The sequence below is a fragment of the Pollachius pollachius genome (assembly GCF_949987615.1).
Source record: "Pollachius pollachius genome assembly, chromosome: 1".
Lineage (NCBI taxonomy): Eukaryota > Metazoa > Chordata > Actinopteri > Gadiformes > Gadidae > Pollachius > Pollachius pollachius.
The window spans coordinates 416,920-440,824 of NC_136934.1; the positions used below are offsets into that span (position 1 = coordinate 416,920).

Below are 23,905 nucleotides of genomic sequence, written 5' to 3' on the forward strand. Positions count from 1 at the left end.
GTCCATTGTCCAGAATAATACCTCGCGGGTACTGTTTTTGTTTTTTTTATCCCCATGTCGCCCGGAAGTGACAATTCTGTCGACCAATCAACGGAGGGCGCGTGTAGCTCCAACTTGCTGGCACCCTTTCAGGCGTCTCAGTACCCCAACGGTGGAGTAATGCGAGTCGCGTGCGAGACGAGTACGGCTCAGTCCGGGTCACGCCCACTTTTGGCGGTGGAAACGCGATCCGTGCTGCACCTTTGCGAACCGAACCGAACTGCGCCCTCCGGTGGAAACGCGCCATTAGACATTCTCTGGTAGCAGTAGCAGACATTCACTTTCGCGGGTGCAGGAAATGTTTCCTGGTAACAGCGAGCTCCACCAATCAAAGACGCTGTGTCTCACATCAGGATTTATGGGTAAGGCAGTGGTTTCAATGACATCACGAATAAAACGTGTTTTTTTGTTTGTTTTCAACTAGACGATGCCCAGTTTAACTTGTGGCTTCTACAGGAGCAAAAACCATAGATTCACAATGTAACGGCTCGTAGTACGTTACATTGCACATTAATTGGATTTTTACTTCTGGAACCACACGGTTGCGCTCTATAGAGCTCGTAAGTCCGCCCCTTTCGGGAGACCCCCACGGGACCTCTGGGCGAGGAAAATATGAATGGGTTGCAATGGAGAAAAATTTATTATTTTCTGGTCCCAGTCTTTATATGCCCTGGATTACACGCTGTTTGTGGATTTAAATTATAATTTTTCATGCAAAGAAAACAAAAAAAATTTGCGATGAAGTTTGATAATGTTTTGTGTGAGGCCGCGTTGTGAACTACAGCCCCTTGCTGCTCTCGACAGGAATGATGTACGTCCCCACCACTCCGGTACAGACATGGCGATCTCTGCTCCAATTCACCGCTTTTTTCCAGGGGAGGATAACACAGGGTTTATACTGAAATTCTTAAGTTGAATTTACTACCTTTTAATACCTTTTTTAATACCTTCACCATATTTTTTAATACCAGCACGACTTCAAGAGGTGTCTTGCTTCGCCCTGAAGGGTATTATTTCCAATAATGACCGGCGACATTCTATACATTATTACATGGCTCCTTGCCAAAACAGCAGAGAAATAGTCCGCCAAAGACGTTGACGTCGCTTAGAAATCGGACACGCTGGGGTTGATAAGTTACCGGACTACTTAAGGAGTGATAAGAAAGACGTGAATCAGGCAAAAAAATCCACTTTCCTTGACAGTGGTCAAGTTCGGTATGCATAAAAGTACCGACTGACCAATTGCGAAATACTGTAGCTGCTGATCCCATCTTTCTAAGTTATAAAGGTAGCCACACCCCAAACCAATTGGAATAAGTGTATGTATGTTGATTATAGCGGACTACACCGCCTCTTCTATTCCGCATGGAATTATATTCCGATCAGAGCATTGTATTATGATTGAGCCGTATATATGATCATTTTTTATTCCGATTGAGCTGTTCTTCCACTTCTAATCGGATCAGAAGTGTCCATGTAAACGCGGCTGTCTACCGGTCACACCAGTCTCACGGTAACGTCAAAATCCATACCGTAGCACAAATTCACACCAGTGTACTTTCTATAGAGGTATTATCAGTCTACGTCACTCCCCGCTCTACGCGCATGTCATATGCAGAAAGAGACGAGAGCGACAAGAGCCGCAATCATGTCTTGTTGTGCGGTTGGTTGCACAAACCGTTTTATTGAGACTGATAATCCCATTTATTCTACTTCTTGCTTGAAAACATAAAACAATTCAAATACTTAAATAATTATGCTTTTTCTTATTCGTATTGCATGCTTATTAAATGTATACTCTGAGGTCATCTCCCTCTAAAAGTAGTCGTTTAATTACGATCGATCAAACATGTTTCTGACACCTCGAAAGGCATTATCCCAGTTATACCATGGTCACTGGTCAAATAAAATAAATTAAGATCATTCATTTATATTTTCATGCGTTTTACAATCCAAATATAAAGTTTTTCACATAAATAGGACGGACCTTAGCTACGACTTGGCAACGAAAGGTATTCTAGTCCGCTGAGCTATGAGCCAGAGAGCTAACGTAATGGATTGTACATATTTAGAATTCGAAATTCGTCCAAGCTTTTATACCACAGATACTCTAGGCCTATAACCGCGTTGTCTGATTACAGTTTAATGCAACAGTAAGCTGACAACATCGCTAATAAACACCGCAACTGCAAATTAACCACATTGAGATAACCATGGCAACCGGTCAAACAAATGTTCTTTTTGCAATCATTCTGCGCGCACATCCGCCGTGTTGATAAACAAATAATCCCCCTATACGTTTATACCGTACACGTCTTTAAATATCGATTCCTCCAGCCAGAGCTCAGACAAAATTTGCATTTCCCCATTATTGTCTTTCAAATGACTAACAGAAGCGAACTCGCTAAGTGGTTTGGCAGCAAGCCAAACCAGTATATCCAGTTAGTTTCAGCGCACGCACCGCGTGGCATCATTGATATCACTCAGGTCCTACTGCAACATAAAAATAAATCCATGCAAGTTTAAGTAATTTTAGGATAGGCCTGCACGTAAATTACACAAATTGAAAAACTCAGACCTTGTTGGAAATTTAATACCTCGTCAAATTACGTTTATTACTTTTGAATGGCCTTATTTTGGGCTAATTTCATTTACTACCTTTTAATACCTTTAAAAACCCTGCGGAAACCCTGTAACAGCATTGAAAGCGGCGAAAAACATAAGTCGGGGTAAAAAATGTAAAAAATAAAAAGTTGAGAAAACTCAAAATTTCAAGGCAACTTACTGTAATCAACTTATGAGTTTTGAGCCCAACAAAAGATCTTGAGTTTTGAAAAAGTTCCATCAACTAATATTTTGCTTGTATAATTAGATTTTCTTCTTTAGACAAACTTGAAAGATAGAGTTGTGCCAACTTAAAAGTCTGTTTTCAAACAGTTTGGCCAACTAATAATCTTTTGTTCAGATAATTTACTTTTCTTCATTAGTAAAACTTAAAAGTTATACCAACTAAGATTTTTATATTTTACAAAACTCAAAAAAGTAAGTCAGGGTTGTTAACTTAATACTTGAAATTAACGTTAATAACATTTAAAATTGCATTTCAAAGAATACAAAACAAGTTTAAAGTTTACTTCATACTTTATTAAAAGTAATAATTGGAAACTTCCATTTTACATTTCTGAATGCCAGACAGCAGTAGAACAAGCAACATGTAGCTACTGGAGGCAGCAGAGAATCGCTGTCTTAATTCAGCAAACCCAAGTGCACAACAAGTTTGACATATGGTCAAATACATTAAAAACATATTTACCATGTCATTGTGCAGCGCATTACAATTGTAACAGCAACAACATTGCTGACATATCTGAAGTGGCCTTGTCAAATACAAATACGCAAAACCTGTAAAAGCACCTGTGCGGCTCACAACACAGTTTTTTAAAAATTAAAAAAAACAATGCCAGTTAAAGGCATACAATTTAACATTGTAAAATGGGCAGCATTATCCAACTGAATAAAACACCCATAAAAAAAAAAAAAGTTTGCCATGCACATCTGAATATAGCCAAAAGCAACATAAAGCGATACTCCTACCATTTATTTCCTTTTGGCTATTAGCCTCTCGACCCCGATCCAGACAAGAGGATAACATTTTTTTGTGAATTTACAAGAAACAGATGTGTAGAGATCACCCACCGCTAATTAGCTTAGCTCCAATGAACTGTAGTAAACGGGATTCACTCTTCTTAGTCATCAGATAAACTTTCCAACGGTGTAAACGGTGCGGTTTGCTTGTTTTGATTTGTTTATTTACCCAGTTATGTTATTTTTAGTCAGATTAGCAAGTGATTTGATAGTTTTTAATCAAATACTTGCAGGAAGTAAAGCGCAGCAACAGCACAAGAACAACAGGAAGAAGTAGGTCAACAAATTAAAATGTCTATGTACGAGGAGAAGGACAGACATTTTATTGTTTTCTTCTTCAGGCAAACAGGACCGTTTACACCGTTGGAAAGTTTATCTGATGGCTAAGCAGAGTGAATCCCGTTTATTACCAGTCATTGGAGTTAAGCTAATTAGCGGTGGGTGATCTCTGCAAGTCTGTTTCTTGTTAATGCACACAGTCTAAAAAAATATCTCTATCCTCTTGTCTGGATCTCAGTTGAGAGGCTTATTACAAGAAAACAAATGTTGAGTATCGCTTTAAGAAATAGTAAGGACTTTTTGAGTCAGGTTTTAGCTGACTTACAGTAAAAGCTTGGTTTTGAGGCTCCTGACACACTGTGTGCAGTTGGTGGAAAGTTTCATAAAGATGGTCTCGATCACTTCAAAGGTGTACCTGTTTTCTTTGGGGAAATTGATGTTCAAGGCATAGAGCAGGCCAAACAGCAAGGCGAACGCAGTGGGGGGGTCTGGGAGATCTGTGAGGACAATGTCCTCTTCCAACACAACAGCAATATTCTGGACAGCAAGGCAGGGGCACCATCATCTTCAAGGACAGTGAGGATTCCAATCTTGAGTCCTCTTGTCTGACTGTCATCTGGATCCTGATAAAAACACGAAGGTGGTGCCAAATTTAGAGATAACTGAAAATTAAAAATTAGGAACCAATTCATTCCCACAAATCTAAAAATGTTGAGCCTCCTACTGTACTCACCAAGCATGTCCTGAACAGCTTCTCTGAATCCTCGTGAAGAAACAGGGGTAGACCTTGCAGGATGTGTTCCTTCTGTGTACTCCAATGTCAGATGTCTGAAACCCACCCAAAAAAAGAAACTACTCGTCAGAGAAGTGACCAACACTGTTTTTTAACATAAGTGGTGTTGCCCTTTAAGAGCAAAAATTTGAGACTGAGCCACGGATATGTAAATACCAATAAACATTTAAATTGATCTCAAGTGATCAGTCTGCCTGGTGATCAAGCTTGTCAAGGAGTTTTTCCATTTCTCTACCAATGGCACGGTATAATTTCAGCAGGCGAGTAGAGTACCCATCTGAGGCTGATCTGTGGGTCCCCAATAGCTCCTTGGTGGTGACACGGTAGAACTCTGCACAAAACTGTTGAACACAGATTTTTATTACTGTAAATAATGAATTGTCTTTATCCTTATTATTTCAAAGTATATACATCTCATTCATCTCAAATGTACGGTGCCCGCATAACTAACTTAAATATCTTATTACTTAACACTTTACCTGACGTTAAATTGGAGACCTGTTTCACCTGTTGAAGCTAATTTGACAGCTTGGGTTTACAGTAACAAAGTGCACAATCTTACTGCTATAGCTAAAAATGACAACCAAAGTTCATTTCTAATATCTCCACCAGCGAGGTACCTGACTGCTGTAGTTGCTAAGCGACGTCATGCGTCGCTTAGCAACACTAGTTAGCTACAGGGTAGTCAGCTAACGTTACACGCTAACTAGCCAGCGTTCATTCAAAAATCTACCTTAGTTCATGGCTCATAACCACATTTACCTATCAATAGAAAAAACATCACCGACAGTGTTTCCCACAGACCGGGTAGCAATGTGTGGCGGGGGGTCCACTTTGAAAGTACACTTCAAAGTGGATCCCCCCTCCGGAGACCTCCCGGTCTCCGGCCTCTGCTGCAGAGCAGAACGGCCTGGGGGTCTAACACCGTCATATTTATAAACTAACCGCATTTCACATAAATCGCAATTATTACACGGGACTTCTCAATGCCAAGGACCTCCGTTCACGCTCTATTCGGTTCTATAGATCACCCCCTCACCCCGCTGCTTCGGGGTTGCCTTAGTGGCCTTCCCGTTCATAAAAAGGCACACTGCGCGTTGCTGAGACCTTTCTGTCTAGGACCCCCCGGCCAGGGTTGCCAGGTCTGTGTGACAAAATCCGCCCAACTGCCACAAAAGTAACATTAGGCCCAATTTGTTTTCCAAAACCGTACCTCATAATACGCCACTGCCAGACCCCGTAACGTTAACTTAACAGCCACTTCTTCTAGTGTTTAGTAATATGTATAAAGTAACACCATAAATGTTGAGTGTGCCAGCATTAAAAAGTATTTTTTAATACCGTAGGTCCTAAAATGGCCTCATGAAATATGATACAGTATATTATAAATAAAATATTGCTTTGTAGTGACACTGATAGATTACATTAGATAGCCCAATTCGGCGGTAAAACCGCGGACCTAGCAACCTTGACCGAAGGCTAACGCCGGCTAGCTAGCTTCCTAGCTAATATAACGTTAACAACAATCTCCAAAGCCTCAAAATAAACTTGTGACTACACGCGTAGCCAAAACAATGGTGAATTACATTTACAACAATACAGCGTAACTTAAACAGTTTATTTGAGGAAATACTCACCATCAGAGAAAGCTAATCCAACATGGAGGGTGACCCACCACGACCTGCAGGTCAGGATTGTAGGTCAAACCCCTGAAAATTCTGTTAGGAAACCCCGTTTTTTCCAAAGTGTCGAAATGCGCATGTCCACCGTAGTTGGCCCAGCCTCAGACAGGGTCTGACTTAAACCCGTGTCTTGTTAACAAAGATATTACAGTGAGCCCAACTCTTGCCCCAAAACCTCAACATTGTTAGTTGGATTAAATTGCATTGCACAGTTGACTTGGATACTCAATGTTTTATATTCATTTTACACAGAAATCATAATGAGACCAACAATTTTAAGTTTTCGTTTTTACAGTGTGTGGAGAGTTTCAGTTATGCCGATGGGAGGATTGTTGGTCTTGTCCGCGCCAGTCGCAGGGAGCGTGACGTCACATACGAGACGGGTAGTCTTTCTCATTGTGTTTTCTCTACAGCCTTTAACTGAACAATTGCACAATAAACCGTCAAACTCTTTACGTGAAAAAATACAAACACAAAACATGTGTAATCAAAGGCATTTAATGACTGGGATCAGAAAATAATACATTTCTTTCCATTGACTCCCATTCTAATTTTCCTCACCCATATGTCGCATGAGGGGTCTACCGGAAAGGGCGAACTTACGAGCTCTATAGAGTGGCGTAGTCACGGCCCCATTTCGGTAGAGCCCATGGGACCTATGAGATCGAAAAATATGAACGTGAGAGAAAGTAATTATCTTCCCAGTCTTTATATGCCCTGGATTACACATATCTTTGTGGATTTAAATGATCATTTTTCATGTCAAGAATTTGACCGTTTATTGTGCAATTGTTCAGTTAAAGGCTGTAGAGAAAACACAATGAGAAAGACTAAACGTCTCGTATGTGACGTCACGCTCCCTGCGACTGGCGTGGACAAGACCGACAATCTCCCCATCGGCATAACTGAAACTCTCCACATGCCCTGACTTTTAATGGCTTTCACCTCTTTCTATGCTTTTATCCTACCCTTGGAAAAAAGCGGTGAAGTGGAGCAGAGATCGCCATGTCTGTACCGGAGTTCCAAGTGCGGGTGTGGTGACGTATATCATTCGCGTCGAGAGCAGCGAAGAGCTGTAGTTCACAAAGCGGCCTCACACAAAACCTAACATTATCAAACTTTTTCAAGAAAATGTTTAGTTTTCTCTGCATGAAAAATTATCATTTAAATCCACATACAACATATGAGTAATCCAGGGCATATAAAGACTGGGAACAGAAAATAATTACTTTCTCTCCATTGAAACCCATTCATTTTTTTGATCTCATAGGTCCCATGGGCTCTACCGGAAGAGGCGTGACTTCACCTGCTTCCCTAAAATCAGCGCTAGAGGGCTCCACATCGCAGACCACATCCCTGTACTCACAGGTTGGGGATTAGTCGGTTGTAATTTCGCGATATAGTTTAGTAGGCTATAGATTATGAGGTATTCACATTGTGACTGTGGATAGCTCATCTTATAAAGTTTGGATATTCTTACGTTATTATGATTATTATAATATCATGATTATTCTTATATTATCATGATTACTTTTATCAGACTATTATATTACTATGAATATTATACGATCATTATATTATATTATTGATTAGTTATAATACATAATCAGGATAATTATATGATCATGAATATTACTCTTATAGTAGCCTATCATTTGTATTCTATAACAAGATCAATTATTTATGATTATATCATATTTTTTACATTATCATGATTATTGTAGGCCTACTTTCTTGTTTAATATATTATCAGGAAATTCTCAAGATTGTTATTATACCATAATTATTTCTATACTACCAGGAATCTGAATACTATCCTATCATGATTATTATATTATCATGCTTATATGATCATTTTATTAGGTGAGTGCTGCATGCAGCGCTCAACTCTTGTTCTTCTTAAGTTGTATTCTTCCTTTCTTCTTCTTCTTTATTATTCTCTACAAACGTTGGGACCTATCTCCTTCCTCATATAGGAAGGTGTACTTTTTAAGATATTCTACTTTTAAAATACTATTTTTTACAAGGGAAGTCAATTGCAGGAAGGCGGAGCCGCCCGCCAGCGGTCTGTTAGAACATCTGTTCTAACAGACCGTTGTTTAAATCTACAGCCATATGTACATATCTATACCCACATCTGAAATTAATACATGAATAAAAATGACATGCTAAATATTTCACTTCATGAAGGGCTCAACCGAACCGCTTGAGCCCTTCATGAAGTGAAACTGTTATGTTGCTAACGGAGTTAGCATCGAGCACCGAGATGCTCAGAACTGTCCAGTCCAAATCAAACGGAGGACAATTTTTTCCACCCTTACATCTGACAGAATGTTATCGATTTTCTAACGTCTAATATTAAGCGCTTATTAGAAAATAGAAACCAGAAGACTTCTGAGAACTACGAGCGGTTGTACAAAGGATTACTTAATACAACCGTCAGTGGTCTGATTGGACAGCAAGGACAGGGGGGGGGGGGGGGCCTGCTTTAGACATAATGAAGATGGGGAATAAGATCCATTAGGGTTAGGTCTGGTCCTCTTAATAAGAGCTACTAATTCAATCCAGCCTCACTAATATAAAAAAAATACTTCCTCATGCCAACAACTCTGCAGAGATCATAAGGAAAATAACTGAAAGTTGATTACCGAGTATCAAAAGACTATTTTATTTATATACACACAGGCACACATATATACATGTCAAAGTGCCTGAGACATTGGCTGTGCGTGAATTTAACTACATCTAAAACCCAAAAGTGTAACATGTGTGCATGATCAACCATAAATATTAGAAAGCGCTTAATACCGTAGTGTTTAGAAAAAAATCCTCAGTAGGCCAGTAATACTGTAACCATAGTAACCAAACATTAACTTTACCTTGAAAGAAAGTCAAACAGTGATATAATACGACAGTAAATACAAGTTAAAAGTGTTCATCAAAATACTGCAGCGGAGAGGTTGATTCAACCAAAGAGGAGGTCCTCTTCAGGCCCTGGTCCTGGTCTTCAGGGTCTGGTCCTGGTCTTCAGGGTCTGGTCCTGGTCTTCAGGGTCTGGTCCTGGTCCTCAGGGTCTGGTCTTCAGGGTCTGGTCCTGGTCTTCAGGCCCTGGTCCTGGTCTTCAGGGTCTGGTCCTGGTCTTCAGGCCCTGGTCCTGGTCTTCAGGGTCTGGTCTTCAGGGTCTGGTCCTGGTCTTCAGGGTCTGGTCCTGGTCTTCAGGCTCTGGTCCTGGTCTTCAGGGTCCGGTCTTCAGGGTCTGGTCCTGGTCTTCAGGGTCTGGTCTTCAGGGTCTGGTCTTCAGGGTCTTCAGGGTCCGGTCTTCAGGGTCTGGTCTTCAGGGTCCTCAGGGTCTGGTCTTCAGAGTCTGGTCTTCAGGGTCTGGTCTTCAGGGTCTGGTCTTCAGGGTCTGGTCTTCAGGGTCTTCAGGGTCTGGTCTTCAGAGTCTGGTCTTCAGGGTCTGGTCATCAGGTTCTGGTCTTCAGGGTCTGGTCTTCAGGGTCTGGTCTTCAGGGTCTGGTCTTCAGGGTCCTCAGGGTCTGGTCTTCAGGGTCTGGTCCTCAGGGTCTGGTCTTCAGGGTCTGGTCTTCAGGGTCCTCAGGGTCTGGTCTTCAGGGTCTGGTCTTCAGGGTCTGGTCTTCAGGGTCCTCAGGGTCTGGTCTTCAGGGTCTGGTCCTCAGGGTCTGGTCTTCAGGGTCTGGTCTTCAGGGTCTGGTCTTCAGGGTCTGGTCCTCAGGGTCTGGTCTTCAGGGTCTGGTCCTCAGGGTCTGGTCCTCAGGGTCTGGTCCTCAGGGTCTGGTCTTCAGGGTCTGATCTTCAGGGTCTGGTCCTCAGGGTCTGGTCTTCAGGGTCTGGTCTTCAGGGTCTGGTCCTCAGGGTCTGGTCTTCAGGGTCTGGTCTTCAGGGTGTGGTCCTTAGGGTCTGGTCCTCAGGGTCTGGTCCTCAGGGTCTGGTCTTCAGGGTCTGGTCTTCAGGGTCTGGTCCTCAGGGTCTGGTCTTCAGGGTCTGGTCTTCAGGGTCTGGTCCTCAGGGTCTGGTCCTCAGGGTCTGGTTTTCAGGGTCTGGTCTTCAGGGTCTGGTCTTCAGGGTGAGCGAGCGAGAGAGAGACCAGCAGGGAGGTTAAAGGTCAAACGTTGCTGGTTTTAGTCTTAGCCTTGCCTCCTCCAGAGGGACCGGCTTTGATCTCAGACTTCCTGCCCGGTGAGCCTGGACAGGAAGTGGAGTGTCTAGCTCCTGATTGGCTAGAGCTGTTGTTGTTGTGGTTGTTGATGTTCCCGCTCAGAGTCTCCATGATGGACCTGAAGGCTCCGAACGGCCGCTTGCCCTCCGACCCGCCCGTAGGAGTCCTCTCTTTCCCATGATGCACCTTGGCGGCCCCTGCCTCCTGGGGGGCGGGGCTCTCGTGGAAGGTGACCCGGAGCTTCAGGCTGTGGGGGGGCTTGCGGCGCGAGGACGGCGACTTCAGAGCGCTCTTGGGGCTGGTGGCCTTCTGGTCCGGGTCGGCCTCCGGGGGGGACCCCGGGGCCGGCCTGCGGTCGGGGCCAGGGGCCCGCCGCCCGGGGTCCCCCTCCGCCAGCGGCAGGTGGGGGGGGGGGTCCGGGCGGGGGGGCCGGCCCTCCTCCGGGGGGTACCCGTCCGAGTCGGACTCGGAGAGCGAGCGCTGCATCAGCTGCTTGAGGCGGGCCAGCTTCAGCACCCTCCTCTCCCCGGGGGGGGCTCTCCCCCCGGGACACGTCTCTAGAGGCTCCCCTCCCAGGAGTCCTAGCACCGAGGCTGGAGCCACGCCCCCCTGGCGCACCACCCAATGACCTTCCTCTGGAGTCCCCTCCGCGGTTAGGGTCATCTCAGGCCACGCCCCCAGCGAGGGCTGATGGGAACTGTAGTCCGCAGAGGGAGAGAAACGTTTTGGATATTTATGGGGTGCGTTGTTGTGGTGTTACCTAGGAGATGTGGTTACCAAGGAGATGTGCTCTGATCTAGGCGATGTGGTTACCTAGGAGATGTGATTACCTAGAGGATGTGGTTACCTAGGATATGTGGTTATCAAGGAGATGTGGTTGCCAAGGAGACATGGTTACCTAGGAGATGTGCTGTGATCTAGGAGATGTGGTTACCAAGGGGATGTGCTGTGATCTAGGAGATGTGGTTACCAAGGGGATGTGCTGTGATCTAGGAGATGTGGTTACCAAGGGGATGTGCTGTGATCTAGGAGATGTGGTTACCAAGGGGATGTGCTGTGATCTAGGAGATGTGGTTACCTAGGAGATGTGGGGTTGCTTAGGAGATCTGGTTACCTTGGAGACGATGTGTTTGGATCTAGTATTCTCTGCATTTGGTTCTGTAGCGCCAATCGATCTGAGGCCTGTCTGCAACACAACACACAGAATACACCGTCACCCCGTAAACAGGCTGTAGAATACACCGTCACCCCGTAAACAGACTGTAGAATACACCGTCACCCCGTAAACAGGCTGTAGAATACACCATCCCCATTGTCAGAAGTGATTAATGGCTGGTTCTAGTAATTGGTTGATTGGCGACTCACTCATTAAGCTGCTTCGTGAGTTTGACCACCTGGGAGGCCAAGGACATGCAGGTTTCCACGACGACCAGGTAACGTGCGCAGGTGGTGTGTCCCTGTCGCTCGGCGCACTGGGAGGGCCGCTCGCCCTGCAGGTTCAGCACCGTCACGTTGGAGCCGTACTCCACAAGCGTCTGGAGAGACATCACCGTTACCCACCTGGAGCCTCACCTGGAGCCTGGCGCCTCACCTGGAGCCCGGGCTGTGTCTCTGTGTGTGAGTGCGTACCTGGAGGCAGGTAAGGTGTCCGTGTTGAGCCGCTATGTGGACCGCAGTGTTCCCCTGCTGGTCGACCTCGTCCAGAGAGATGGCCTGCTCCTGCATGAACTGCAGTAACCATAGCAACACCTTTTCCTGTAGCACACACACAACACCTTCAGGTACATGGCGCTAGTCTCACCTGTGGCCGTGTGTACGATAAGGCCGACGTGATAGAGACCTGTCCGTGGCGGCCGGCGTAGTGGATCAGGCTGGGGTGGTCCCGACTGCAGCTCAGCTCGGCTATCGCCTCCGTCTCACTCACCATCCATCTCACACACTCCAGGTGGCCATGCTACACACGCACACGCACACACAAACACACACATATTACATGATGACCCTGCAGAGGGCAGCACAACCTTTGTCGAAACAACTTACAGGTTCAGGCACCAAACCAAGGGGCCGAGGACTGAATACCTCTGTGTGTTAATGTCCTGGACTTCTCCTGATTGGAGCACCTTAGAGCCTCCTGGAGCACCTTAGAGCCTCCTGACTGGAGCACCTTAGAGCCTCCTGGAGCACCTTAGAGCCTCCTGGAGCACCTTAGAGCCTCCTGATTGGAGCACCTTAGAGCCTCCTGGAGCACCTTAGAGCCTCCTGACTGGAGCACCTTAGAGACTCCTGACTGGAGCACCTTAGAGCCTCCTGACTGGAGCACCTTAGAGCCTCCTAACTGGAGCACCTTAGAGCCTCCTGACTGGAGCACCTTAGAGCCTCCTGGAGCACCTTAGAGCCTCCTGGAGCCCCTTAGAGCCTCCTGATTGGAGCACATTAGAGCCTCCTGACTGGAGCACCTTAGAGCCTCCTGGAGCCCCTTAGAGCCTCCTGATTGGAGCACATTAGAGCCTCCTGAGTGGAGCACCTTAGAGCCTCCTGACTGGAGCACCTTAGAGCCTCCTTGTAAGAGCCAATTTTAGTTTATTTTCAATTTGTAAAGGTGTGTTATTTTTAGTGCTATATCTATAAGTAAGGAAACGTTTTGAATAATACTTAATATGTTTTAGTTTTGCGTTTAGTCAGTTTGCGTTGTCTATTGTTGTTTTACGACCGATTAATGCCGTAATTTGTGGTTCTGCGCATGACTGTTAGAGTAATGTTTCTATGTTGGTTTTTGGAGAACGGAGAAGTTGGTAGGTATGGATCGAAATAAGTTTTTGACCGCCGTCGTCGTCGTCGTCGTCGTCGTCGTCGTCGTGTTTCCATGGCATGTTCTATTGGATGAACATGTAAAAGCAAAAGGGATCGTAACTTTGAACATCTATTCGGTATTGGACCGAAGAACATGTAAACGTGGATTACCTGATGTTTTTTTTTTTTTTTGGATAAATAAACCCCGCACAAGTTATCCTGCTTCCTCGTGAGTTCTATGGGTTCTTTTGGAATAAAATTGGATACGACACACGCGTCAAAGCATCGAATTACAACAACCTACCAACTATATGGCCTTTATGGTTAGTTGGCCATAACACTCCTGGAGCACCTTAGAGCCTCCTGGAGCACCTTAGAGCCTCCTGACTGGAACACCTTAGAGCCTCCTGACTGGAACACCTTAGAGCCTCGTGACTGGAGCACCTTAGAGCCTCCTGGAGCACCTAAGAGCCTCCTGGAGCATCTTAGAGCCTCCTGACTGGAGCACCTTAGAGCCTCCTGGAGCACCTTAGAGCCTCCTGACTGGAGCACCTTAGATCCTCCTGACTGGAGCACCTTAGAGCCTCCTGACTGGAGCACCTTAGATCCTCCTGACTGGAGCACCTTAGAGCCTCCTGACTGGAGCACCTTAGATCCTCCTGACTGGAGCACCTTAGGTCATATTTAGTCATTGATTCTGTTAAGGTACGGATTCCAGAGGCAGAATGAGAGCATATTATGGACACAACAGTCCGGCATTTAGCCCAGCCCCAGTGACGGTGTCCCGAGGGCGCTGGGGGCGCCTCATGCAGGATAGGAAGGAGTGATGCATCGTGTTGGACTGTAAAGGGACCTTGACCCCCAGGCCTGCCGGGGTGAGCTGCTGGGCATTGCGGTCGTTGAGGCCGTCCTCCCCCATCAGCGAGGTGAGGTGCTGCAGGCAGTCCGTGTGGCCCTGGGCCGCCGACAGGTGCAGCAGGTTGTTGCCCTCCTCGTCCAGGATCAACTCCAGGTTATCAGCCGCCAGGTGGGGCTGGGGGGGGAGGAAGAGGGGGAGGAGAGGAAGGGGGGGAGGAGTGGTCACTAGAACTCTCAATTGTTCTCTATAATCCAATTCGTATTTCATACCTTATTATTTTTAATATTCAAATTATATTCCAATTTCTAATGCTCAAATTAAGTATATTAGTGTACCTATACCCTGTATGTACAGGCTGATGCAGGACAATGCCACTATTAAACATTCTGTCCACTAGAGGGCAATCTACCTACTACGTTCTACCTTCTACCTACTACAACATCTACAACGATGTTGGATAAAACAAAGGATAGTTCTATGAGCACCGCCTGTCGACGGCGTTCATATAACTGCGTTGTCTGTGGTGATGGAGAGCACTGACTCAGCACTGACTCACCACTGACTCAGTACTGACTCAGCAGTGGGGTTTGAACTAATGAAATTTCTCTTCAGAATCCCCAGATTAAGACTGATCAACACCCCCCTCCACACTCCGTATCTCCACACTCTACCCTCTAGAACAGGGGACAGCAACCTTTTCAACATGCAGTGCCAGTTTGACATTTTCTTGTTAATCAGTGTGCCTTAAGCAACAATATATTAAAAATTAAGCTGAATTATGACACAGCGACCAAAATCATTTCCAGAAGACCTGGAATTTTATTATTTCCATAAAGTCCACATTCATGCATCAACATTTTAAATGTTTTTTGGTTGTTATATTTGCAACATGGGCTTACAAATTATAATTACATATGTCCCATCTTAAAACACCATTTTCAGAAACCTCTCTGGTGGTGAGGTCATGATGCCTCTCTGGTGATGTCATGATGCCTCTGGTGAGGTCATGATTCCTCTGGTGAGGTCATGATGCCTCTCTGGTGGTGAGGTCATGATGCCTCTCTGGTGAGGTCATGATGCTTCTGGTGAGGTCATGATGCCTCTCTGGTGGTGAGGTCATGATGCCTCTCTGGTGAGGTCATGATGCCTCTCTGGTGGGGTCATGATGCCTCTCTGGTGGTGAGGTCATGATGCCTCTGGTGAGGTCACGATGCCTCTGGTGAGGTCATGATGCTTCTCTGGTGAGGTCATGATGCCTCTGGTTAGGTCATGATGCCTCTGGTGGTGAGGTCATGATGCCTCTCTGGTGAGGTCATGATGCCTCTGGTGAGGTCATGATGCCTCTCTGGTGGTGAGGTCATGATGCCTCTGGTGAGGTCATGATGCCTCTCTGGTGAGGTCATGATGCCTCTCTGGTGAGGTCATGATGCCTCTGGTGAGGTCATGATGCCTCTCTGGTGGTGAGGTCATGATGCCTCTCTGGTGAGGTCATGATGCCTCTCTGGTGAGGTCATGATGCCTCTCTGGTGAGGTCATGATGCCTTTCTGGTGAGGTCATGATGCCTCTGGTGAGGTCATGATGCCTCTCTGGTCGTTGACACTGTGTTGACACTGTGAACCACCAGATCCTCCTCGCCACTCTCGCCGAACTTGGCATAGCTGAATCTGCCCTTTCCTGGTTCACATCCTACCTGATGAATCGCACTTATCAGGTAACATGGAATGGCTCCTTGTCCAAACCTTGCACGCTTGATACAGGTGTCCCTCAAGGCTCTGTACTGGGGCCTCTTCTGTTCTCCCTCTACACCAGATCTCTGGGCTCTGTAATTACATCCCACGGCTTTTCCTATCACTGCTATGCTGACGACACTCAGCTATTTCTCTCCTTTCCCTCTTCTGACAAAGCCCTGATTGCAACACGCATATCTGAATGTCTGGCAGAAGTCAGCACCTGGACTACTGCCCATCACCTGAGGCTTAACCTCAACAAGACTGAGCTCCTCCTAATACCAGGGAAAGATTGCCCACACATGGACTTACTGGTCACTGTTGAGAACATCACTGTATCTCCTTCTCCAACTGCCAAAAACCTTGGTGTAGTGTTGGACAATCAGTTATGCTGCACCGCAAACATCACTGCGGTGGCCTGATCCTGCAGATTTGCACTTTACAACATCCGCAGGGTCCGGCCCTTCCTCACAAGGGAAGCAGCTCAGCTTCTAGTCCAATCACTGGTCATCTCCCGCCTCGACTACTGCAACTCGCTCCTGGCTATTGGCTCCTGGCACTATTGAATGTTGTACGTACTGGCACTTGTACATTGCACTTATTCAAGGTACTGAATTATGTAGCATCTACAGTAGCTGCTATCTTTGCTTTACACGGGGAATGGGTTAGCCTAGCGATTGTAATACTTGCACTTCTTTACTGTACCGACAGCGATATATTGTTTCACTTCTTATGACAAATGTACTTATTGTAACAAATGCACTTATTGTAAGCCGCTTTGGCTAAAAGCGTCTGCTAAATGCCCTAAATGTAAATGTAAATGTAAATGGTCGTGAGGTCATGATGCCTCTGGTGAGGTCATGATGCCTCTCTGGTGAGGTCATGATGCCTCTCTGGTGGTGAGGTCATGATGCCTCTCTGGTGAGGTCATGATGCCTCTCTGGTGGTGAGGTCATGATGCCTCTCTGGTGAGGTCATGATGCCTCTCTGGTGGTGAGGTCATGATGCCTCTCTGGTGAGGTCATGATTACTCTCTGGTGGTGAGGTCATGATGCCTCTCTGGTGAGGTCATGATGCCTCTCTGGTGAGGTCATGATGCCTCTCTGGTGGTGAGGTCATGATGCCTCTGGTGAGGTCATGTCTCGATGATGATGTCATACTCACCAGCAGGGAGATCTGTCCCTCTCGGATGATGTTGATGATGTTCTGGTTCTTCTTGGTCTCCTCGTCCACCTCCCCTCCTCCTCTGGCTGTGGCCCCCGCCCCGGTTCTGCCCGGGGCCCCAGCGGGGGGCCAGGGCCTGGCGGCAGAGCTCCCAGCGGGGGGGAACAGGAGGCCAGCGCTGCAGGGGGGGTCCAGCCCCGCCTTGAGGCCGATCTCTGGGTACACTCTGGCTGAGAGCAGCTTGTCTAGGGGAGGGAAGGGGAGACATGAGCACAGCAGGACGGGTGTAAAGGACAGCCCCAAACCCTCAAAAACTCAATTGAACAACTGAAAACACTTAGTATCGTTATTGTTTCGTTTCAACACCAAGTTTCATCTGTTGTGAAGCCTGAATATTTCTTTCTAAAGGGTTAGAGCTGCTGTTGATCCCCCTCCTAAGTGGTGAGGCAGGGTGAAGAATAACCCTCACCATGACGTCTGACCCTAACCCTCAGGTCTGACCCTAACCCTGACCCTAACCCTAACCCTGGGGTCTGACCCTAACCCTGACCCTAACCCTAACCCTCAGGTCTGACCCTTACCCTGACCATGACCCTAACCCTAACCCTCAGGTCTGACCCTTACCCTGACCCTAACCCTAACCCTGGGGACTGACCCTAACCCTGACCCTAACCCTAACCCTGACCAGTGTGTGGACTGACCTGGGTCAGAGAAGGAAGACAGGGAGGCGGAGCAGCTGAGCAGCCCAGCGGAGGAGAGCTCTCTCTGGGCCGTGGAGGCTGCGGACAGCCCCTGGGCCTGGAGGTGGTCTGGATCAATGGACTTGGACTTCTTCAGGTCTGACCACTTGACTGGAGACATGGAGTACTGAACACACACATAGCAAAATCAACACACACACACACACACACACACACACACACACACACACACACACACACACACACACAAACAAACACACAAACACTTACTTTTGAGTTTGAAAACATGATGCATTTACACAGCATTTCTCTCCAAAAAAACACAAAATGTTCAAATCGAGAATAAGGTACAAATATGTACCCAGCTGTTCCTTTAATGAATAAAATAAAAAAATTAAATAAATAAAAAAGTGTTTGAACTTGATTATATACAATTATCTAAATCGTGATCAAGACGTGATTAATTGCGCACACACACACCTGGTTGTAGCCGGCCAGGCTGAGGGCCTCGTGGTGCAGGCCGGCCCCCGGCCGGCGGGCCCCGTGCTTGCGGTCCAGCGTGCCCCCCAGGCCGGAGGGGGGGGGGGGCCCGCTGGGCGGGGGGCCGCGGCAGCGTGGAGGCCTGCTGGCTGCTCTTCAGGTACGGGACGTCCAGGATCTCGTCCATGTCCAGGTCGTAGTGCTCCAGCTCCCCCAGCAGGGCGGCGCCGGGGGGCGGGGCCTCCACACCCCGCCCGCCCGGACCCTCCGATGAGGGGGCGTGACCCGGCTTGTCCGGCTCCTCCTTGGTTTCCCCCGGGGCCCCCCCCGGACTGCCGGGGGCCCGGTGGCCGCCGGGGGCCCCGACGTTCCCGGGGGCCTCGGCGTTCCCGGGGGCCTTCCCCTCGGAGTCGCTGTGGGGGTCCTCTGGCTGGTGCTTCAGGGGGGAGACCCTCTTCACCGGTCTGAACTTGCTGTGGACCTCAGAGAGGCCTGCAGGTTTGACCCCCCCTCCCACGCCATGGGACGGCCCCGAGCGGCTCCAGGTGACAGGGGCCGCTGTGGGGCAGAGGGGCTCCTCCAGGTTAGCTTAGCATCCTCCAGGCTAGCTTAGCATCATCCAAGCTATTTTAGCATCCTCCAGGTTAGCTTAGCATCCTCCAGGCTAGCTTAGCATCATCAAGGTTAGCTTAGCATCATCAACGTTAGCTTAGCATCATCAAGGTTATCTTAGCATCATCTAGGTAGGTTTAGCCTCATCTAGGTTAGCTTAACAAAATCTAGGAGCAGGAGGTGTTTACCAGGAGGTGGGGGGGAGGAGGTGTTTACCAGGAGGTGGGGGAGGGAGGAGGTGTTTACCAGGAGGTGGGGAGGAGGTGTTTACCAGGAGGTGGGGGAGGGAGGAGGTGTTTACCAGGAGGTGGGTGAGGAGGAGGTGTTTACCTGCTCTCTCCTCTCCGAGGACATCAGATCTCCGGGACAACTCTGGAATGTTTTTGGCGGACGGAGCAGAATACTGGAGGAGGAGGAGAGAGCAGACCAGTCAAACAGGCCGCGTGATGAGGTGAAACCAGCCCAGCCATGGCAGCCAATCAGAACTCAACTAGTGAGGAAGCTGAAGGACGTGGTCTGAGTAAGAGCTGGGTAAAAATATCGATTTAATCGATTTCATTTCAATTTTGCAATATTGATTTTATTATTATTATTTGGTCGATTTTCTGTTACCATTATTATTTTTTTTTCACTTTATTAAACAATGCCTTAATGCAATTTGCAGTGATGGAATGTTGTAGTTCAAGTTCACTTTCATTTGCAATTCCTTTCTAATTTCAAAATTGCACTTTTGAGACTTGAGACAGTTTTGTTTATAGCTCAACTTTAAACTGTCCAATTTAAAAGTTTGCACTTAAAACCTGTTGTTTAAGATGAAAAGAAAAAATAAAGTACATTTGTATTTTGTAACACAGTTGAGCCATTTTCATTATTTAAGAGCAGATTGAATCGAATCGGATATCGAATCGTGATTAATCGATTCAGAACCTTATGAATCGAAATCGGATCGATTTAGGAAGTTGGCCACGATACACAGCCTTAGTCTGGGTGATGTTTTAGAACATGCGTTGCCTTCTGAAACATCGCTAAGCAAACTGTGTGGGGTTAGAAGGTCCTTTGAACAGCTTGTGTTTACATGAAGCTGTTCAGATAATGACTGATTTGTTGATTAGTTATTAATAGACTCAGAGTGATAGAGTCATAAATATTTGACTTGTTAAGCCCTTTGAGACTGTAATGGTGATTAAGGGCTATACAAATAAAATTGAATTGAATTGAATTGAGTGTTCCTCACATGGAGCTGTGGAGCTGAACTCACCACAGCATCATCAGAGAAATCGATCTCATCCAAGTCCAGATATTCAGGAGCTTCCATCGTGATACACCATCATCAGCCAACCACCGCTCTTCATGGAAACACCTGGAAACAACACATCTCGCCTGAAACACCTGGAACCCAAAAATGCATCTACCTGGAAACACCTGGAACCCAACGATACATCTACCTGGAGGCCAAAACAACACATCTACCTGGAAACCACAACTATACATCTACCTGGAAACACCTTGTAGCAATCAATAACATAATAACGGCCAATAATGTAATAACTGCCAACAATGTAATAATTTAAATTAAATAAAGCCAATAATGTAAATAATCATACTGCTTTATTCACCAATAATCATAACCTGAATGTTTGATTATGCTCTAGATTTCTTTAGTTCAAGAACCGCATGGTTGTGCATATGTGGATAAACATGTGCATTAAATCAGTTTATGATTATTGGTGAATAAAGCAGTATGATTTGATAATATTGAATTGGGGGGCTGCAGCCATATAATACTTATGTATTATATTATTATACCATACTGAAAACTGCAACGCAGAACTTCAAAAGGCTCACAAATCCATCGAAGCATCTGCGTGGTCACAGAGTTGGATACGGGGAGTACTATAATGGAACCCTAGAGTTACATATAAATACTAGAGTTACATAAAGTTATTACATTATTGGCTCAGTTGTTACATATTTAAAGGTTTTTTTCATACAAGGCCAATAACATAATAACCAGCCAATAATGTTATAAGTTATTACATTCTTGGCTCAACAACTTTATTTCATTATTGGCAAGTTATTACGTTATTGGTTTTATTACATTAAAAAGATTACGTTATTGGCAGTTATTACGTTATTGGTTGCTACACACCTGGAAACCACACCTATACACTACCTGGAAAGAACAACCCCTACCTGCTCCTTAATGACCTGTCTCTGTACTGTCTAACCCCTACCTGCTCCTTAATGACCTGTCTCTGTACTGTCTAACCCCTACCTGCTCCTTAATGACCTGTCTCTGTACTGTCTAACCCCTACCTGCTCCTTAATGACCTGTCTCTGTACTGTCTAACCCCTACCTGCTCCTTAACGACCTGTCTCTGTACTGTCTAACCCCTACCTGCTCCTTAACGACCTGTCTCTGTACTGTCTAACCCCTACCTGCTCCTTAGTGACCTGTCTCTGTACTGTCTAACCCCTACCTGCTCCTTAGTGACCTGTCTCTGTACTGTCTAACCCCTACCTGCTCCTTAATGACCTGTCTCTCTACTGTCTAACCCCTACCTGCTCCTTAATGACCTGTCTCTGTATTCACTGTAGGTCGCTTTAGATTCTGCTTAGTAAATAGATAGTTCTACGACTAGTAAATGACTAGTCAGGCTAACTAATAACACTACTAGTGACTGTCTCTCCCGGTGTGTGGGGGGGTCTCCCTTTGGGGGACCCGCCGACAGCCTAGAGATATAAACTCTACAGCTGAACCGAGAGACAACAAGACGGCTAGCTCTCCACTAGCCTGTTAGCAGCTCAAACACCAGTTCACAGCTCGGGTCTCAACCACAGTAACCAGGTCCCAGTAACCAGGCTACGGTCTGAGTCTAGTAGGTATACGGTAGTAATCCTACCTGAGGAGAGCGGAGGATGAGGTTAGCCAGGTGGGTTAGCCGAGGAGCTGACAGAGGAGCTAACAGACATCCAGCTGTTTTTTTTCCCTGTCTTGGAAATCACAAAGGCGGACCGTATGCTGCGCAGGCGCAGCTCTGCGCCCTACTGTAACTGAGCGTCATTACCGCCCCTACTGTACCGGAGAGTCATTACCGCCCCTACTATACCGGAGAGTCACAGCCCCTACTGTCATTGCCGCCCCTACTGTACCGTATTGTCATTAATGTCCCTACCGTATTGTAAGGGTGTCATTACCGGGGGGGGGGGGGGGGGGGGGGGGGGGGGGGGGGGGGGTAATGACACTATGTCTTTATCTATCGCATGGATCACTGGAGGTGTAGTACCGCAATAGCGCTATAGGCTAGGGCTTGGCGTCCTAGACTGGTCTACCCATATCCAGCATGATCAGAGGCGCAATGTAAGGCCAACATAACAGCAGGTGGCCTCACTACGTCTGCTCTCACATGATGATGACTGTCCGTGTGGCCTAGTGCCACATTCTTCACCAGGTGCCATTGAAACATTTTTTTGGTTTATCTTAAAATATAAATCATGAAAAAAAAAGATAACTCCACATGTTTCAGAGATAAACAAAACCATGTAATGGCTTTTAAGTGCATTGTTGAATATGTTGAGTGAACAATGTTCACAGATTTTACCAGAGGATACATTTTGTAAGTAACCTGTATCTTCTGAGTTATTTTTCCTTAATCAAAGCGACACAACTGCAGTTAAATGTTTTATTACCTGTAATGCACAATAAAAACACGATTTATGAAAATGTTTTAAAACTGAGATAGTTTTGGTAGACAAGGTCCTGAATCAGCCCCATTCCAGCTTTATTGGAGTACTTCTTGGCAGTAAAGCAGTTTGATGGGGTGGTTTCAGTTAGCGGCTAGGCTAGGCTATATACAACGCTTCTATGAATATACAGTCAACATGAGATGACCGCTTGGGATCTGACCCAATAATCAAGAATCGGTTCTCCTAGTGGTCGCTGTCCACTACAGCAACTATATGTAGTAATTGTGTGCCGTCATTTTGCATAGTTCTATTAATCGACCAATCAATCATCTCTCTCTCTCTCTCTGTCACTCTCTCCCTCTCTCTCTCTCTGTCACTCTCTCCCTCTCTCTCTCTCTGTCTCTCTCTCTCTCTCTCTCTCTCTCTCTGTCACTCTCTTCCTCTCACTCTCTCTCTCTCTCTCTCTCTCTCTCTCTCTCTCTCTCTCTCTCTCTCTCTCTAAATCCATCTATCGTTCACATCACCTATATTTAATTATGGCGTATATATCATTACAGAAAAACAACAGAGAGAAACTTCCAGAAGGAGCCCAGGGAGGAGGGCTTGTTTAGGAGCCCCAGTGCGCTTGAGGGACGGTGCTTAGCATTCTGCTCTCACAGTCTCTGACTCCACCCACCAGCCCGGTGGAGGAGGAGCTCCTCTCACTGCCTGGAACACAGCCAGCATATTACCATTACTACAGCTATATCATCATATATTATATATTACCATTACTACAGCTATATCATCATATATTATATATTACCATTACTACATCCATATCATCATATATTATATATTACCATTACTACATCCATATCATCATATATTATATATTACCATTACTACATCCATATCATCATACATTATATATTACCATTACTACATCCATATCATCATACATTATATATTACCATTACTACATCCATATCATCATATATGTATTATATTACTATTACTACAGCTATATCATTATATATATATATTATATATTACTATAAGTACATTTATATCATGATATATATTATATATTACAGAGAGAGAGGCAGAGAGAGAGAGAGAAGAGAGAGAGAGAGAGAGAGAAGAGAGAGAGAGAAGAGAGAGAGAGAGAAGAGAGAGAGGCAGAGAGAGAAGAGAGGCAGAGAGAGAGAGAGAGAGAGAAGAGAAAGAGAGAGAGAGAAGCGAGAGAGAGAGAGAGAGAGAGAACGAACAAAGGAAGAGAGAGTGTCC

The 23,905-nt window shown here is 46.0% G+C and overlaps 2 protein-coding genes across 2 annotated transcripts; one reads left to right on the forward strand and one right to left on the reverse strand.

Moving 5' to 3' along the window:
• Positions 1-54: 54 nt before the first annotated feature.
• On the forward strand, positions 55-10,526 carry LOC307085112 (uncharacterized protein; the record flags this gene model as incomplete). The annotated part of the gene is made up of 3 exons (XM_079749783.1): positions 55-156; positions 9,371-9,906; positions 10,037-10,526. 3 exons carry the CDS (start codon positions 55-57, stop codon positions 10,524-10,526), a joined length of 1,128 nt encoding a protein of 375 aa, XP_079605909.1.
• sncaip (synuclein, alpha interacting protein) lies at positions 9,092-18,473 on the reverse strand. Its single transcript, XM_079744729.1, has 9 exons — positions 18,338-18,473; positions 17,858-18,023; positions 17,157-17,401; positions 14,259-14,438; positions 12,456-12,569; positions 12,245-12,370; positions 11,981-12,150; positions 11,730-11,801; positions 9,092-11,312 (listed from the first exon to the last, which is right to left on the reverse strand). The coding sequence occupies exons 2-9, from the start codon at positions 18,015-18,017 to the stop codon at positions 10,562-10,564; spliced, it is 1,818 nt and encodes a 605-aa protein (XP_079600855.1). The 5' UTR covers positions 18,018-18,023; positions 18,338-18,473; the 3' UTR covers positions 9,092-10,561.
• Positions 18,474-23,905: the final 5,432 nt, after the last annotated feature.

Coding starts and splice junctions, on each gene's coding strand:
- sncaip (XM_079744729.1), bottom strand. CDS start 18,017: ATGTCTCCAGTCAAGTGGTCAGACCTGAAGAAGTCCAAGTCCATTGAT. Junction 11,802..11,980: donor CTCACGAAGCAGCTTAATGA/GTGAGTCGCCAA, acceptor GTTGTGTTGCAG/ACAGGCCTCAGATCGATTGG. Junction 11,313..11,729: donor CCAAACACATCGTCTCCAAG/GTAACCAGATCT, acceptor TGCGGACTACAG/TTCCCATCAGCCCTCGCTGG.